This window comes from Ptychodera flava, chromosome 1 (assembly GCF_041260155.1).
Source record: "Ptychodera flava strain L36383 chromosome 1, AS_Pfla_20210202, whole genome shotgun sequence".
NCBI classification, from domain to species: Eukaryota; Metazoa; Hemichordata; class Enteropneusta; family Ptychoderidae; genus Ptychodera; species Ptychodera flava.
Genome location: NC_091928.1, coordinates 1679607 through 1696574, shown reverse-complemented (window position 1 = coordinate 1696574; position 16968 = coordinate 1679607). Strand labels below are relative to the sequence as shown.

General features: G+C 39.8%; 1 protein-coding gene across 1 annotated transcript in view; it reads right to left on the bottom strand.

Moving 5' to 3' along the window:
* LOC139151260 (kinesin-like protein KIF18A) overlaps positions 1 to 16968 on the bottom strand; it is a 51100-nt gene that overhangs the window by 13784 nt on the left and 20348 nt on the right. Inside the window, exons 13-14 of the mRNA XM_070724329.1 lie at positions 8336 to 8416; positions 799 to 1518 (exon numbers count right to left, since the gene is read on the bottom strand). Of these exons, the coding sequence (XP_070580430.1) occupies positions 799 to 1518; positions 8336 to 8416 (801 nt within the window). The remainder of the gene's footprint in view (positions 1 to 798; positions 1519 to 8335; positions 8417 to 16968) is intronic.

Sequence of the window (16968 nt, the reverse complement as noted above, 5' to 3'; positions counted from 1 at the left end):
AAGTTCCAATCATTATCTGAACATAATATTGGTGGTCTATTCTACATTTTTAAAATCAATGTTGTGTATAAACACCAACCACAATGTCCAGGTCTAAATACCAACCACACACTCACTAGAGGGCGCCAGGTTTAAACACCAATCACACTGTCACTAGAGGGCGCCAGGTCCAATTCTGAGCAAACACTACCAGTGAATCATTTACCATTAAGCCAAAGAAAGGGAATTCATATGATCTATCTCTACTTGTGCCTATGCACATACTCAGACAACTTTTTTTTTAATCTATATTTAAACTCAATAACTCCATAGGTGAAACACCTCTTTTCATGGAGGTCAAATACTTCTAAATACCCATAACCCGCTACCCCAATGAAGCACTGAGGAGTAAAGTGCCTTGCTAAATGGCACAACACCGAGCTAGAGTATCGAATTCACAGTCCTCCCACAGTAAATCCGCTACTCTGGATCTACCGGGACTTGAACCGGGTCTCAAACTATATGTACAATGAAAGTATACACTGTAGAACAATTCATATACACCAAGGCAGACACAGAATATAGAGATATGCTGGATATGTAACAGGGTACACACATTGCAAGGCATACAGACATACAGCAAGGCAGACATATAGCACAGTAGTATAGCACAGTAGACATACAGCAGGGTTTGTACACATACCAACAGATAAGTTACAGATAGATACAGCCACTATCAAACAGACAAACACAAATTTAATACCAGACAGATACAGAAAGCCATGTCATTGCCATAAATATGACAGTTAATTGACTTACCAACTGGAGTACATGGAGTAGCAGTTTTGACAAACTTTGAGTCAAAATGGACAGAATGGCCAGTACTTCGGCCAACTTTAGCCAAATCTGGAGACTTAAGTTCCTCTTTGGATGCTGACAAAACAGACTGAACTGGTGACACAAGTAGAGAGATGCCATCAATTACAATATCAGCATTTGACAAACTTGGCAATGTAGATTTCATTGTGGCTCTATTGTCATTGTTTGATGGTACAGATGAAATATCACTTTCTGTTGACGGAGAGCAGATCCGTTCTTTGCCGTACTTTGTAATATCAGCATATGAAGGAGTGTTGGCTTTTCCAGGAGTCATTGAGGAAACACAGATTGGTTCTTTGCTCGGTGTGATTGCAATCTTTACTCCATTTTCACATTTCTGCTGTCTTTCAGTAACTTCTTCACAGTCAACATCTGCTGCATTATGAACTGATTCACAATCCCTGTTCACATTGATTGTACTGTCCATGGCTGCTTCATCAAGTGTAAATGTATTCCTTCTGACTGGCTTAGGTCTAACATCTCCATTTGGTATGGACGGCACTGCTTTATATCTTGGTGTTTGAATCCTTACAGCTGTCTTTGTCGCCTTGTTTTCAAACCTTGGTATCCTCTGAGCTTCCATTCTGCTTTTGTCACTGACACTGACTGTGTTATCCAAATGACTGCTTTCAGCAATGACTGTCTTCGTTTTAATTGGTACTGGAATTATTAAGTAATAGAATATGTGACCATTTACAGTAATATTGAACAGAATGAAATATTTTACAAATACAGTGAACTATGTCGGAGTATGCACAACAACAATATTGAGGACAATTATACTCAAACATACAATGTACATACAAAGCCAAGTACTTTGTGATAATCTTGTCATCATCATTATTATCATTATCATTATTATTATTATCATCATTATCATTATTAGTATCCCTTTTCCTGCCAAGTCCATATTTCACCATCAGGTCAAGATGGTTAAAATTAATGAAACACAACATATTCCATATGGTGTATTTTAACATAATACTGTACATTTGAAAGCTGTTGAAAACATAAATACTGTAAACTTGATTTTTTTTGGACTAAAGATGCTATAACAGACCAAGCTAAGTGGGTGAAAATACGTCATGTTTTGGCTCAATACCGCTTTTTACTGACTTGGCTGATGGGGAAGTGATACTGTCTGGCAGGAAAAGGGTTAAAATTGTTACACACCTTAAAGCGGTTTTTACTAAGTAAGAAAGCTGAAGTTTCTATTATTTGGTTTGTGAACTTCACAAACCAATTGTGAACTTCACAAACTCTGCAAATTAGCAGAGCTTATGTGCACGCTGCATATGAGCTCTGCTTATGTGCAGCCCGCACTGAAGGTTATATCTGATTGGTCCATTGTCACTATTCACCACAACTTAGGGAGTCTATTTGTATTATTCAATTATAGTAATAAGATTCAGCCACCCAATTGGATAACAGCTTCTGAGACGCTGCACATCAGCTAAGTTGTACAGACTGAAAAGTAAACTTGCATGGTGCAATGCATTATAAGAAATTGCAGTTCAGCAGAATTATTTCATATACTGTTAGTTAACAGGTTTTGGATCGGTGTTTGTACACCATGTTAGTAGTGATATTGAGTTGTATACTTTTTTGAAATAACAGTGAGATCTTAAAGGGACAAAGTCGGTCATTTTTCATGAATTTTGTTTGATACGAGATACTACTCATATTATTTGACATGTTGAAAGATACTGAATGAATGGGTGACCATGCATATATTCCACCCCAGTTTTGGACAAATTAAATGAAATAATCACGAAAATGAATTAATGGTCATGACCATTAATTCATTTTTGCGATGGTTTCATTGATCGTGTCTAAAACTGGGGTCGAATATATGCATGGTCACCCATTCATTCAGTATCTTTCAACATGTCAAATAATATGAGTAGTATCTCGTATCAAACAAAATTCATGAAAAATGACCGACTTTGTCCCTTTAAACTGTTTCTTTTAACCAGTATATATATATATATATATATATATATATATATATATATATATATATATATATATATATATATATATATATATAAAACTACTGAGGTCAAAGGTCAAATGGTGTCCACTGAGGCAGCTATTATCTTTATTAACATTGCAGTACTTGAAAAATGCATGGCACAGTAGTGATCTGGAGAATACATGGTTTGTATACGGCTGCAACCTGACATATATGTATATCATGATACAATGATCACACCACATAACAAATTGACTTACATATTTACATCAGTACATTGTCCTTATGCCAAAATTGATTGAAATCAGTCTGCTTTGAATAAATATTCGAAGCAGATGTGAGACATGGAAAAATCATAACTAATGGCCACCAGGGGGCAGTATTGAATGGTACCATAACAAAAGTTGATGTACACGTATAAATCAGTTTATTGTCCTTATAAAGTTTTAATGGAATCTGTTTGTATATGAAATGACTCTGTATGTCATAGTACATTGTATTTATACCAGCTTTAGGCCAGAAAGAAAAAATACCGTCAAGGACAGTGTGCTCACATTGGTTTGAATTGGTCCATTCAAGAAATATTTAAACCAGGAAAAACAAAAATGACAAAAGCAAATAAGGTCTCCAACTTAGGTACTGGAGGTCATCTTTAGGAACATGCATATCAACTTCTATAGCAATGGGACAAACAGATCCTAAATACATAAGCAAATGTCAACAACAAAAAACAGACAGAGAAGGCTTGATAAAAAGAAAAGGTGGGAGTGGGTAAAAAAATGTACAAGGGATCTGGTAAAAAGCAGTGTTCTCCTGAATAAGGTAACAGGGGCGTGGCGCCCTCTTGTAAATTCCGAGCGCCCTCTTGCCAGAAATGAAAAAGATTTAGTTTTTTGAAAAATAAAACAATAAAATGTACGGGGAAAAAGTTGACAGTGATTTACAAGCAAAATGCGAGCGTGAGCGTCGATCCTGCAGACTGCAAACGTAATTCTCATCGATCTTGCAAATCTCGCGAGTTTGTGATGTCATCCGAGATCATAAGCCCATGTGCAACTCATCGAAGGCAGCCATATTTGCATGGCTCAGTCCGTAACGTACGTTGGCAACGGTCCCTCCATGGGGACCGTGCATTAGGTAACCGACTTAGCTGAGTAAACATGGCAAGGAGCTTGAGGGTAACCAAGGACAGCAGAGTACACTGAAGTTTTTATAGGAGGTTAGAATTTCGTTTGTGTATTCCTTCCCAAAGCAAAACAACCTAATTTTAGGCTCGGTCGGACGTGTATCAGGATGAACACACGTGAGTGTTATGGTGATAATTTTGACATCGATGATAAATGTATGTCTCTAGACACGCTATGTTTTCGTTTTCAAAAAATGTAATCTTCATCGAAATCCGTGAACTGTAATAAAAGTTCTGGAACACTGTTTCAGATCTCTTTTCCTTTGAGTTTTTTATACGAAAAAAATCTGAAAAAATGCTCCCCAAGCCTGAGTTTTATGGTCACCGTGATAATTTTGACATCGATGAATAAATGTATGTCTCTCGCTATGTTTTCGTTTTCAAAAAATGTAATCTTCATAATTGAAATCAGTGAACTGTAATAAAAGTTATGAAACACTGTCTCAGATCTCCTTTCCTTTGAGTTTTTTATACGAAAAAAATCTGAAAAAAATACTCCCCAAGTGCCACCAAATAACACCATTTTAATCTGTTTTTCAAAAGCTCCAACGGCAGGAGGGGGGACACCCCCCTCCTGACCTCCCCCCCCCCCCGACCGCTAAAGCGGTCGCTAGTGGTGCTTCGCACCACGTCTTCGCCCTCTTCTAAAAAAATCCTGGGGAGAACACTGAAAAGTAATGCTACATCATCAATCTTCTAGAACCTACCCCCTCCTGAATATCAAATGTTCCATCCCTTGGTATTACATAACGCCAGATGACAGGAAATGTATTTACAACCTTGGGGATTTTTTAATTAATGCAATGAGTGTTATCATTCTAATGTAAACAGCACTTAAGTTAGTTACAGATAGTGAAATGCCTTCCACTGTGGGCGGTGATTACAACATCTGTAATTATCCTGGATCCAAATTACTGATCAGTTCTTGTGTGTCTTTACATAGAAAAGTTGCAAAAATTAGTCCGCAATGAAAAAAATTCACCTCAGCTTTGTTTTCTGGATCAAATTTTCCTACAAATAGATACCAAATGTGACAAAATTATGTTCACAGCCTTCAAAACTGTCTCACAACATATCCTGGGTTGGTGTAGGTCATTTAAGGTCACAAACTGAGAAATTACCTAAAATATACAAATTTGGGGGTTTCCCAACACTTTGAGCAGAAAATTTATCTAATAACATCCCTCAGTACTTTATACCAAATCACAAAGCTATCAAACAAGTAATTTTGAGAACAAGTTTTCTTGACCAAAAATGACAATATTGTCTTGAAAATACCAATTTGTATATTTCAGGACAATTTCCACATATCTAACTATTGTCATCTCTGTACGTCTCTGTACCAAATATAAAAGCTGTCTCTCCAGGGGTTTTAAAAAGAAAATACTGTTTAAGATTTTTTGACCAAAAATGACAAAATTGCTTCAAAATAGTAATTTTCCCAATTTTGTCATAATTTAAACAAATTAGAATGGTAACACCCTCGCAAAGATCTAACCCAAATTTGAGAGCGATTGGGCTGGCGGTTTAAGAGAAGAAGAATTTTTATTGAAAATGAGAAAAATCACTAAAAAATTCAGCAAAAATACAAAATTAAGGATATCTTCACAATATTCAAAAAACTGTATAAGGTTCACCTAAGGTACTTGCACACAAATTTTCGAAGCAATCAAAACAGTGGTTCTTGAGTTATTGATTCTTGACCATTTTCACATTTTGTAAGCTCATTTGCATAATTTTGGCAACGCAGACTTCATTTGAACAAAATCCCATCTATAGCTCAGGATGCATCCACACACCAAATACCAAGCTGAAACATACAAGACTATACAGCAGTTTATGTGTTTTTGATGTTGACGGACATACTGTACATGCATACATACATTCCTACATACACACACACATACATACATACATACATACATACATACATACATACATACAGACGCCATCGACTTCAGCTTATAAGATAACCTCAAATTAATATAACCAAATGTGAGCTAAAAATAAATTGTTCATCGGAATCACCGCTTCTACTTTGCCCTATTTGGAAATCTTTTTAATTTGGGCAAACTCATACTTCTGCATTGCAAATACTAAAGTATTGCCGCTGGCGGCGCCCTGCACTTCATCAGGTTTTCAAGGGCATGTGGGATTTTGAATGAGACTTCCAATGTGTCTGCCTGAGCTTTGTCAACACATTGTTGCGACATCTGAATTTGGCAAATCACAACACAAACTGCGTCAAATTTTGGCTGAAATTTCTCTGTTTTGTCAAGGCTAGTACGCCATGACTACAAATTTGATCGCCAACACTCGACGTGATGGCCAACAGTTAGTTCCAAAGATGCTGTTCAGTGTTTGTCCTGATAAAACGTTTGGCGATCTGTTTACCAAGATTGTGACAGCACGATGGGCGGTATATCGGATTGAATAAAAACTGCACCGAAAGTATAAAAATTTATGACAATGAGAGCATGTTGAAATACTCAGAATATGTTATGCAAACACTGATTTTATATGTAATTCCCTATGTTATTGTTGAGAAATATAGTGTTGAATTCAATAACCAGTATCAGTGTATCTTGTCTGAGATATTTCTGGTTAGCCTTAAAGGGGAAAAGATAATTTTGCCTTGTCTGCATCCCAGCAAAAAAGTCTGAGGGACCTCGGTTACCTTTAGCCTAAAAAAGTTTAAAAGAAACTTTTCGCTCGCCACTCCTGAACCAAAAAATCCGATGAATAAGATTTTTTTTCTCTGGCCTTAATGAGATCTGTTCATGCATGTCTAGATAATGGCTCTAGACATACATAAAATGACTGTATGGCAGCCACATTGGGCCATATTACTACACATATTGGGCTATATTACTACATATATTGGGCAATATTACTACACATATTGGGCAATATTACTACACATATTGGGCAATATTACTACACACATTGGGCCATATTGCTACACATATTGGGCCATATTACTACACATATTGGGCCATATTACTACACATATTGGGCCATATTACTACACATATTGGGCAATATTACTACAAATATTGGGCCGTATTACGTATACACATATTGGGCATTATTACTACACACATTGGGCCATATTACTACACATATTGGCATTGTATATCACAGTGCACTGACCTTAAAACCAATTTTCAATGAGCTCCAGTTTACGCATGTCTGCGTAGTACTGGCTCTGTGCTTGAAAGCAATTATAACAAAATTGTAGTCTGGTGGCCATATTTGGTCATGTTGTAACACAAATTGACATGCATATACAGTATACATATGTCAAAGTGTAGTCCTTGTAACTAGTTTGAATGAAATCAGTTCAGACATGTCTGTATAATGACTAGACATGAAAAAACCTTCAACAAAATAGCCGCGGTGCAATCTTATTAGATCATATCATAAAATAACTTGACATACGTATGTACCTCATGGTATACGATACACTGTCCTTGAACCATTGGGTTTAAATAAAATAGGTCCAGGCTTGTCGGAATGATGGTTACAGACTGACGGGCACATAGTCCCTGCCCATCCCAAGACTAGTAGGCACATAGTCCCTGCCCATCCCAAGACTGACGGGCACATAGTCCCTGCCCATCCCAAGACTGACGGGCACATAGTCCCTGCCCATCCCAAGACTGACGGGCACATAGTCCCTGCCCATCCCAAGACTGACGGGCACATAGTCCCTGCCCATCCCAAGACTGATGGGCACATAGTCCCTGCCCATCCCAAGACTGACGGGCACATAGTCCCTGCCCATCCCAAGACTGATGGGCACATAGTCCCTGCCCATCCCAAGACTGACGGGCACATAGTCCCTGCCCATCCCAAGACTGACGGGCACATAGTCCCTGCCCATCCCAAGACTGACGGGCACATAGTCCCTGCCAATCCCAAGACAACTAAAATTGCAACTGATTATCAATGATTGTTGACAGATTAAAATGATGTTTGTGGACACCAAGTCAGATACCAGAGCAGCAATAAACAACGGGACAAAATTCACTTTCACAGGATTTTTATGCAGGTTTACCCTGATTCATTCCTAAAAATATGTTATGTTGTTTGGCTTTTTTTAAACACAATTACATATCTCAGCTTCTATGGACAACACAGTAGAATCAGCTACGTACTTTCATTTTGGTGACAATAAGAGAGAGACAGAGGGAGAGACTGAGAGACAGACACAGAGAGAGATTATGCAAAAGACAAAATCTGAGAGTTGAAGACAGAAATCTATGACCTATAACAAATGATGTAGATCTATAAATGCAGAGAATATTTCCAACCTTTATAGGGTGTTATTGACATCTCAGTCAAAGAATCTTCATCTCCTGATATCAATCGTTTTAAGCCTGGAGTACGACAAGCTGCAATACACCAACGTAAATAAAGTTATTAAAGAATAAACACCTAATTATCATCTGTCTGATGCTAAAGCGATATCAATCAATTTTCTAAACACAAAATTACGAATGACTTTATTTATGACTAAACATCTAAGGACAATATTCTATGATTTATTGAAGTATGGACTTATGAAAGCGATAATTGTTAATATTTGTAACAATTTACTGGATCAATAGTCAGCTAAAAATATTTAAAAAGGAATCCCAGGGCTCGAAATTAACGGTGGTCTTGCGTCCAAAGACCACCACTTTTTCTTTTTGGGCCACCAAATTCAAATGTTGGTGGACCAAATGGACCACCACTTACATCAGAATTTTTGAAGACAACGTACTTGGCCCGCACTACATTAGCGTGGTTCAATGCAGGACAAAAATAGAACATATGCACCTGCTTGCAAGTGACATTATCATGATATTGCAACATTTTAGACTTTAGCAGACCGCAGCACTTTATGCAACATTGTATTTCATCATCACAAAACGTCATGTCAATCAGTTCTGTACAGACAATGGCACTACAGATGCAAAAATTCGAGAATCGATCGAGTCTACGTTGTTGGTAACACAATACAGTTACTGTGGTTTTACGACTTATCCGGACACCAAACTTGCTAATTACCCAGCAACTTCGCTGATGATATTGAGACTTTGATCAGTAATTACCAAAGCACTTTGGTAATTCACCTCAAACTTGATACTTGATCTGGCTGCATGAGTGCTCCATGGGGTACACAATGTGTATACAAAGTTACGTAGCTGATACTGCTGAAATCACTGATGTGTTCAAAACGTCAAAACAAAGGCCCAGCCGCCAGCGCGTCTTACCGCAAGATATTCCCAGCTGTCACTCAACTTGTCAAGTGAAAACATCGACCCGCCAAACTCAAAAGATCGTGGCGCGAAATAGAAAAGTTCTACCCGCCAGAGCAAATCTGTTAAACCACGCCTCCAATTTTGACCTCAAATTTCACGATCAACAACTTTCTCAGACGTTGTTCAGACATTGTGGTCCTGTCGACTGGCGCGGCCGGCGGACATTCTGTCGTTCATCTTTGGAAAATTGAAAAAATTGTGAGATGATGAACAGGATTTACCCAAACAGAACATCGACACGCCGCGGGAGAAACAACTAGAAGCATGGCTCGTAATCATGGACTATAGGACTTTGTGAAATATGCAAGGACCGGAAATCAAAGAACTGGATTTTGTTTGAGTGTTGTTCAGAAAAAAATTCACATATTCATCACAGTTAGCAATATTCTCATCGGTGAATTTCTCATAGGCTACTGGCGTCAGTTTTTTAAAAGTCCATTCCCAAACTGACCATCGGCTTCTCACACATCGTGCGACGGCACTGGTTGAGACATCTTCTGCACTATTGCCATATTCGTCATTTTCTTTTGCTTTGTTTTTCTTTGAGAGATATCTAACACTTGACACGATACAAAGCGTTGCCATTAATTTCGTAACCCACGATCGCTGAAACGGAACTTTTCGCCACCTCTCTGCATGACGAGAAAATCGCCAGTAACTTTATCCCCACCACGCAGTAAGATTTCCATTACAATCCTGCAACTTGGGCAAGATTGCCTTTCCACTCCTATATCTCCGTTTGAGCCATTAGGGTATCATAGGACGAAGGTAAATTAACCAGCAGAGATTTGGTTCAAGTTGGTGAATTTTCGAAAATAAAATGATCTGTAAAAGTTCATCGTGTAAAATTTGGCAGCCCAGGTCAGGTTTACGTAGCGATCAAACGCGTTTTATTTAGTCTGTGCAGCTACAGTGAGTGCCGGGTGAAACTTCCCTGTATCGCGTTCACCCCACTCAATGCGTTCATAATCATATCCTACTCACACGTTTCACTTGAAAACAGAACACAAATCATTGCATTCCAAGCGATCACCCAACTCACACGATCACAAATCATGAACTTGAACCAAGTCTAGTAAACCAGTGAGCAAATCAAGAGAAAAGCTGTGCACAAACACGCTTCAAACACAGCGTAAGTGTGCGGTGGTCGGCGTTTGGAAGGTGGGCGTGGTTTTATGTTTTTGGTCTGGGCAGTCAAACTTTTCTGTTTCGCGCGTCGATGTTTTGAATGTGGCGGGTTCATGTTTTCGGTTGACATGTCTTTCTGACAGCCGGGAAAAGTTGCGGTCAGACGTGCTGGCGGCAGTGTCTTTGTTTTTACGTTTTGAACACATTAGTGATTTCAGCAGTAAGTATCATACTAGTGCCATAAACTAATTTGTGACCAGGGGTTGGCATTCCACTGAACAGCATTCCTCAGTAAAACCAACATGTGTACTTATCACACGGCCAGACCCTGTCAACCAATCAGAGACCAGTATTGCCGTGGATTATAAGCCATAACCCACTCTTCACTAGTGCATTATGGCCATAATCCACGGCACGATTCTTTGTCTCTGATTGGTCGACATGAACAAACCACCTGACAAGATGGTATGCAAAGATAACACAGTTTTCAGCAATGAACAAGGTCAATTTTATTCCAACGCACACTTGCAAAACTAGTTCAATTTTCTTCCAACACAAACTTGCAATTTACAGAGCACAAATGTAAGTCTTTAGAAATCAAATGTAATTGTCATTTTCTTTCCAGATCGCTCTAAGCAGACAGAGTCAATTCCGTCAGGAACAACAATGTGTAAGACTCGATCATGAGTTGAAGGCTTGTCTTCAGGTTTCTTGTTTTCTGTTTCCGAACACACTTTTTCTTGTTTAGGTTTGGGGGGCTGCAGAGCATTGGATATGTTTTGTAACAAGTCTCCAGTGCAAGTCTTAGACAGGCGTCCTTCATACTGTAGAAATTTCGCCCGTTTTCATCAAATCCTGTGTGAAACTGGTTGGCCTCGAGGTTGGTATGTTCATCCATAGCTCTTAGTCCGAACATTTTACAGTTATAAAAGTAAACTATGTATGACAAACCTCTTGCTGTGTCAGAATTGAACACACCGCGTTCCCACAATCTCTCCTCATCCTTCTCGGTCACAGGATCTGCCTTTTTCACGGCGATGCCTACACCCTCAGCGATAAGCTCTTTTTTACGTTTTTCGAGTGCATGTTGAAATGTTTTGAAGGTCCATCGTCCTTTTTAAACAAATCCACGTTTCTACGATCACAGACGTCGACTAAATAGCGTTGCAATCCTGCAGCTATGTTTGTCAATGTATTGGGGGGATATGGTTTACCATCCTTTCGTTTGATTTCGTAGATAAATCTTGCGAACCAGTAATCGAGGGATTTCAAGGAGCCAATTTCCAAAGCAGGTATCGGCCAATTCTGGTCTGTGACAGTATGAGGTTGAATTTTCCTCCACATGGCCCATTCATTATAGAGTGATACTGCCCAACTGTTGGCGTGCCTGGTTCGCAGCGGTATTCTTTCATTCAGAGTTTGCTTAAATTGCGATTCCGTCAAGGGAGTCGAAAATCGTTTTTCATTGATCTGTCCACTCACATGACATAACTCCTGAGTTGGTATCGCATCCAGTTGCGTCAGTGAAACTTCATCCCACTGAAAACCAAGATCAAAAGACGTTACGTCGTCCATGACTACGTACGGATTTCAGCGTCACGTATTCAGTGTTTATTTGTACAACTGAATGCTTGTAGACAAAAACCGAAATATATACAGTTCAAGGTTATCACCTGGCAAGAAAATTAGAATAAAATTCGGCTGTCTATTGTCAGTTTCATCCCCTGCCAAGGAAATTAGAATAAAATTCGACTGTCTATTGTCAAGGCCGTGTGATAAGTGAGATAATGAACTCGTTTGGTCGATTATGCGTTATAACACTCGGGGGCTACGCCCCCTCGTGTTATAACGCATAATCGACCAAACGCGTTCATTATCTATCATGTGTGCTGTTCATCTGTGCTACATGTAAAACTCAACTACGGAGAGGTTAGGAGAGTATAATGGGTCGTTAGAGTTTGTTTAATTACTTTTCAGAGCAGAAAAACTATCAGTAACGTTGAACAAGCTGACATTGGAATTCCTGTTACAGCATTGTGAGGAAAATCCTACATTATCCAGTTTATTTATAATCCTATGACCCTCCGTCTCCGTCACCTAAATAGAATAGTCCCACTCCACGCATCCACCATTGGTTTTCCTCCTCTAAAACCTGCAGTTTCATTCATTTGAAGCAATTATCCTTTCATCTGTGAAGAGTTTTACCGGTGACTAGTACAACTTTCACTGCCAGTTGTTGTTTTTATAAGATGCAGACCATTTGATACGGAGTACACTGAGTTGCAGGCAATGCAGATGCCACTTCACAGTTCACACTGTGCTGTTGATCGGCAAAGTACAAGACATCTTTGTTTCACTTTTTTTTTATTTCAAGATATGATTCATGTGAAAATTTTACCAAATGTCACTGATGGGATGGTATTTTCAATTTCATTTGATGCAGGGATATGAAATACTGTGTTAGTTTAGCTCGGAATCGTTGCTGAGTTTTGCTGCCTTTTGGCAATGGTTGTCTATCAGCATAAATGTGATCGAGGAATGCCAGTTCATGGAGATAGAGAGATTGAAAATCTTTTCTGTATTCTAGCTTCCTTTACAATTTCTTCAGGTGTAAGTCGATTTAGGAAAGTGATTGAAATTTGAGTGGTGTTCAATAATTGTGCCTAAATCAGCATGAATTGAGCGGAAAAGGTATTTAAGTAGGACTGTTTGATCAGACATGATGTCCATTGAAGTTACAGAAATCTTTTTTGGTGCAGTTGCAAGTTGTATTTGTCCTGTGCCATTTTCATCACTTTGTTCAGCAATTTTCTGTATGGGTACACTGTTGAAAACTTTGAGTGCGAACTCATTTCTCAAATTGGTTTATGCTATCGCTGTAGGCACTGAGATGTCGGCGTCTCAGCCGTCTGTGTTTACACTTTGCCACCCATGGAGTTACTGCATCCAGATCAAGTATCAAGTTTGAGGTGAATTACCAAAGTGCTTTGTTAATTACTGATCAAAGTTTCAATATCATCAGCGAAGTTGCTGGGTAATTAGCCAGTTTGGTGTCCGGATTAGTCGTAAAACCACAGTAATGGTCATTACGTCCATGTTATTTGGAAAGTGGTTTACGGGTGACTATTTAGACTCTGTTGGGTTGCATTCTTGAGAGGTCCCGCTGGACTTGAACAGTATCTGCTTTTTGTTGGCCCTTTGAAAACACTACTTCGTAGTCAGAAGGTATTTTCTTTGAACATGAACTCATTGGGCTGCTCAACGATCATATACGGGACATGCATCACGGCATGGCAAACGTTCAGCTACACCTTGAAGCCCCCAGGTTGTTGTTTTTTGTTAATAGAGCATGCGCATTACAGGAAACCCCCAAGTTCTACAGAAATGACTGCCCAGCTCACTTTAGATACTGATTCCTACCGTGCGCATTTTGAATACATTTTACGCAAATAAAAACTCAGTTGCGTAAAATCGTACGCAAGTTTTGAAATTGTAACGGAAACGCTGCTAGGTCCATTCATGTTCAGGCAGTGTTCAAATCGGGTTTCTGATACTGGTTGCTATTGGTTTTTATGAGTGGAATTATTTTGACTCTCTATAGTAGATAATAAATTACAGAAAAAATAATATTGTGAATTTCAATTTCAAAGGAACAAATACATGTAGTTTGGGCAAGAAGTTGTCGTTTGAATGTATGTCGTCACAAACCTATCACGCCATCTTAAACAATTGTTATATTACCGACCACTACATTTTTAACCCTTTTCCTGCCAAGTCGGTGAAAATCCGCTTGAAATTCGGTGTAGCCAGAATCTAAGCACTGGTGACCGTTATTTGTACTTTCTCCCAACCCGGTGGAAATCGGGCCCTTTTTGGGTACCCCCTTTCCTGCCAAGTCGACGGCACTACGTTTTGCTATCCCCTGTGCGTTTAGGGGTCATCCGAGGACAGGTTTTCTGACAAGGAACGCCTTTTCCCTCGAAATGGGTTCGCAGGGAGTCGATAGACAGGGAAAGGTGAGACAGGAAAGGTGCAGAAACCTGTCCGCCAGTCCCCCACACCCGAGGGGGGCTGGTTTTTTTTTACCGCTTTTTAGCGGACTTGGCAGGATAGCATGGTGACGTTTTCTGGCGGAGTTGGACGTACTTGGCTGCCTGGCACTATAGAGATTGCTGCCGAACTTGACCAACTCGGCAATGCTAATCTAGAAGGCCACCTCTTGCAAACGACTTGGCAGATATGCCGATGGTGCGAGACGAAAGTCACTTATTCAGTTGTGCGTGACTGAAAATGAGAACGTATTTTTGACGGGACGGCTCGACTTGTTCCTCCGATGGAACAGATATGAACGACTCGGAAATACCATTACAAACTGGTGTCCGACGTACTAAGCTGGGCTTCAGCTCTGCAAGTTCAAGCCAGGCAACGTCCTTCACCGCCTTGGCCGTGCCATTCAATGGACGTAGCTTTGGATTTTTTATTTATTCCATCGTCCGAAGTATTGGCTCTGGTTTGCTGGCAAACGTATCCTCTTGCCGACGCATTGGTAACTACGTACGCTGTTTGTGTACAGAGAATTCAAAAGGTGACATAAGGTCAATATGCTACGGCGATACCGCCTGCATTTAGCAGGGACTGCTTTTGTTATGCAAACCAGCTAGCAGTACAATATGGCTGCCAGGCATGTGGACACGTCGATGGCTAGAACAATGGAAGCATATTGCGTTGCACCCGTGCATCGCAAAAGTGAACTGAAGACTTGGGTGTAGTGACTGGTTATCACTGGTTAGCTGCAGCCCAAGCCATGTCGGTACAAACCCGTACCTGACTGAGGACCACTCGATTAAGTCAGTAATGAACAGTAACACTCGTAAACCAACTCCCAACTGAGCTGGCTAAACTACGTGGAGCTGTGCTTCAATGGCTCAGCCATGTCGTTAATACAACGGCAAAAACGTAGTTTTTGTGCTACACTGCCAAGTCGTTGAAGGTACGTATTCAATTGACCCTACCCTGGGGAAACAGGACAGGTTTGCCGGTGCTGCTGCACCCCTAGCACGACCCTCAGGGTCTCTGACTAACAGACGAGTGAGGTGATGTTTGTGCCTAGCGGACGTGCGTAATACTGAAGGAGTTTATTTCCGAAAATAAACATGAAACGGCAATAAAATGACGCACTCCCAGGGGCAAACAAAGCCGGTGACCTCAATTTTTTTCTGCAGTAACCCTTGAGCTCCTTCCCCTGTCTACGGGCATGTAGAAATTATCGAAGTCTAACATGTATAAGTACGGCTAAAACAACCCTGAAAATGGGTGATTTTTGCCAAAATGCCTGGCAGAATAACATGCAGGAGAGCCAATCTTTTGCAGGCACATATTATGGGGCGTTTTCTACTGACTTGGCAGGATAACGGACAGGGGCGCTCGGCAGGAAAAGGGTTAATTTGGACCACCAAAATATTTGTTAGGTGGTCCACATTTGAAATTAATTTCGAGCCCTGAATCCATTCAAATAAATGAAACATCTTCATTTGAAAATGGTTCAATGCAATAATAGTTGGTAAATTAAAAGAGTGAACATGCAATTTTGACACACAAGGTGATTTACTGTTTGATTAACCCTTTGAGCGCCAAAGTCTATTTTTGTCCCCTTTATAAAATAAACCCCAGTCAATTTTTCTCAGATTTTTGCCAGAATTTTGAGAAAAAACTGCAGCAAATGAAACGTGATGTCTGTTTGGTCAGAAATTATCAAAAAATTACAGAAAAATTCATAAAAGCTGGTAAAATTTTGCGCTAAAAATTTTGGCGGGAGAAAATAATATAATTAATATAATAATTATAATAATTATTATATTATAGCTTTGTCAATACCAGTGAATTTTGTGACGTCATATCCATACATTATTACTGATAATGTATTCCATTATTCAGCATTGCGGCCCCACAGCGAGCAAGTTTTTTTTTGAAAACGAAAAAAGGACTGCGCATTTAAAAGGAGGGGAAATATCGGATAAACCATGTAATACATAAAACTATAAATCTTGACAATGGTTCACAATATTGATAATAATGTCTTACTGTACGATTTATTACATTTTTTGAGTCCTCACGCACGCACTTGCCGTCTGTCTGGCTGGCGCTCAGCATGCAGTCCCCGTCCGATACGCTGGTTGTACTACTACGTTTGTTTACAACATGGTTCGCTTCGTTGCTGTATAGGTGAAACAGAACTCAGTACGTTTGCAAATCCTAGACGATACTGGGTTTGACACATGGCATATTATGTATGTCAGTGGCCATGTAAACGATGCAAGCGTGAAAGGCTACTGAAACCAGCCGTAAACGGGCCAACAACGGCAGCTCGCTGTCATCAACCTTGACCGGAAGTGTCTATGGAAATTACTACGGAGCCATTCAAAGTCTCGGTCCAAGTTCAGCTACTACCAACAATCATGACGACCGTGGACTCTCCGTTGATCTAACATCTCGGCCACCTAATTCTGATGCAC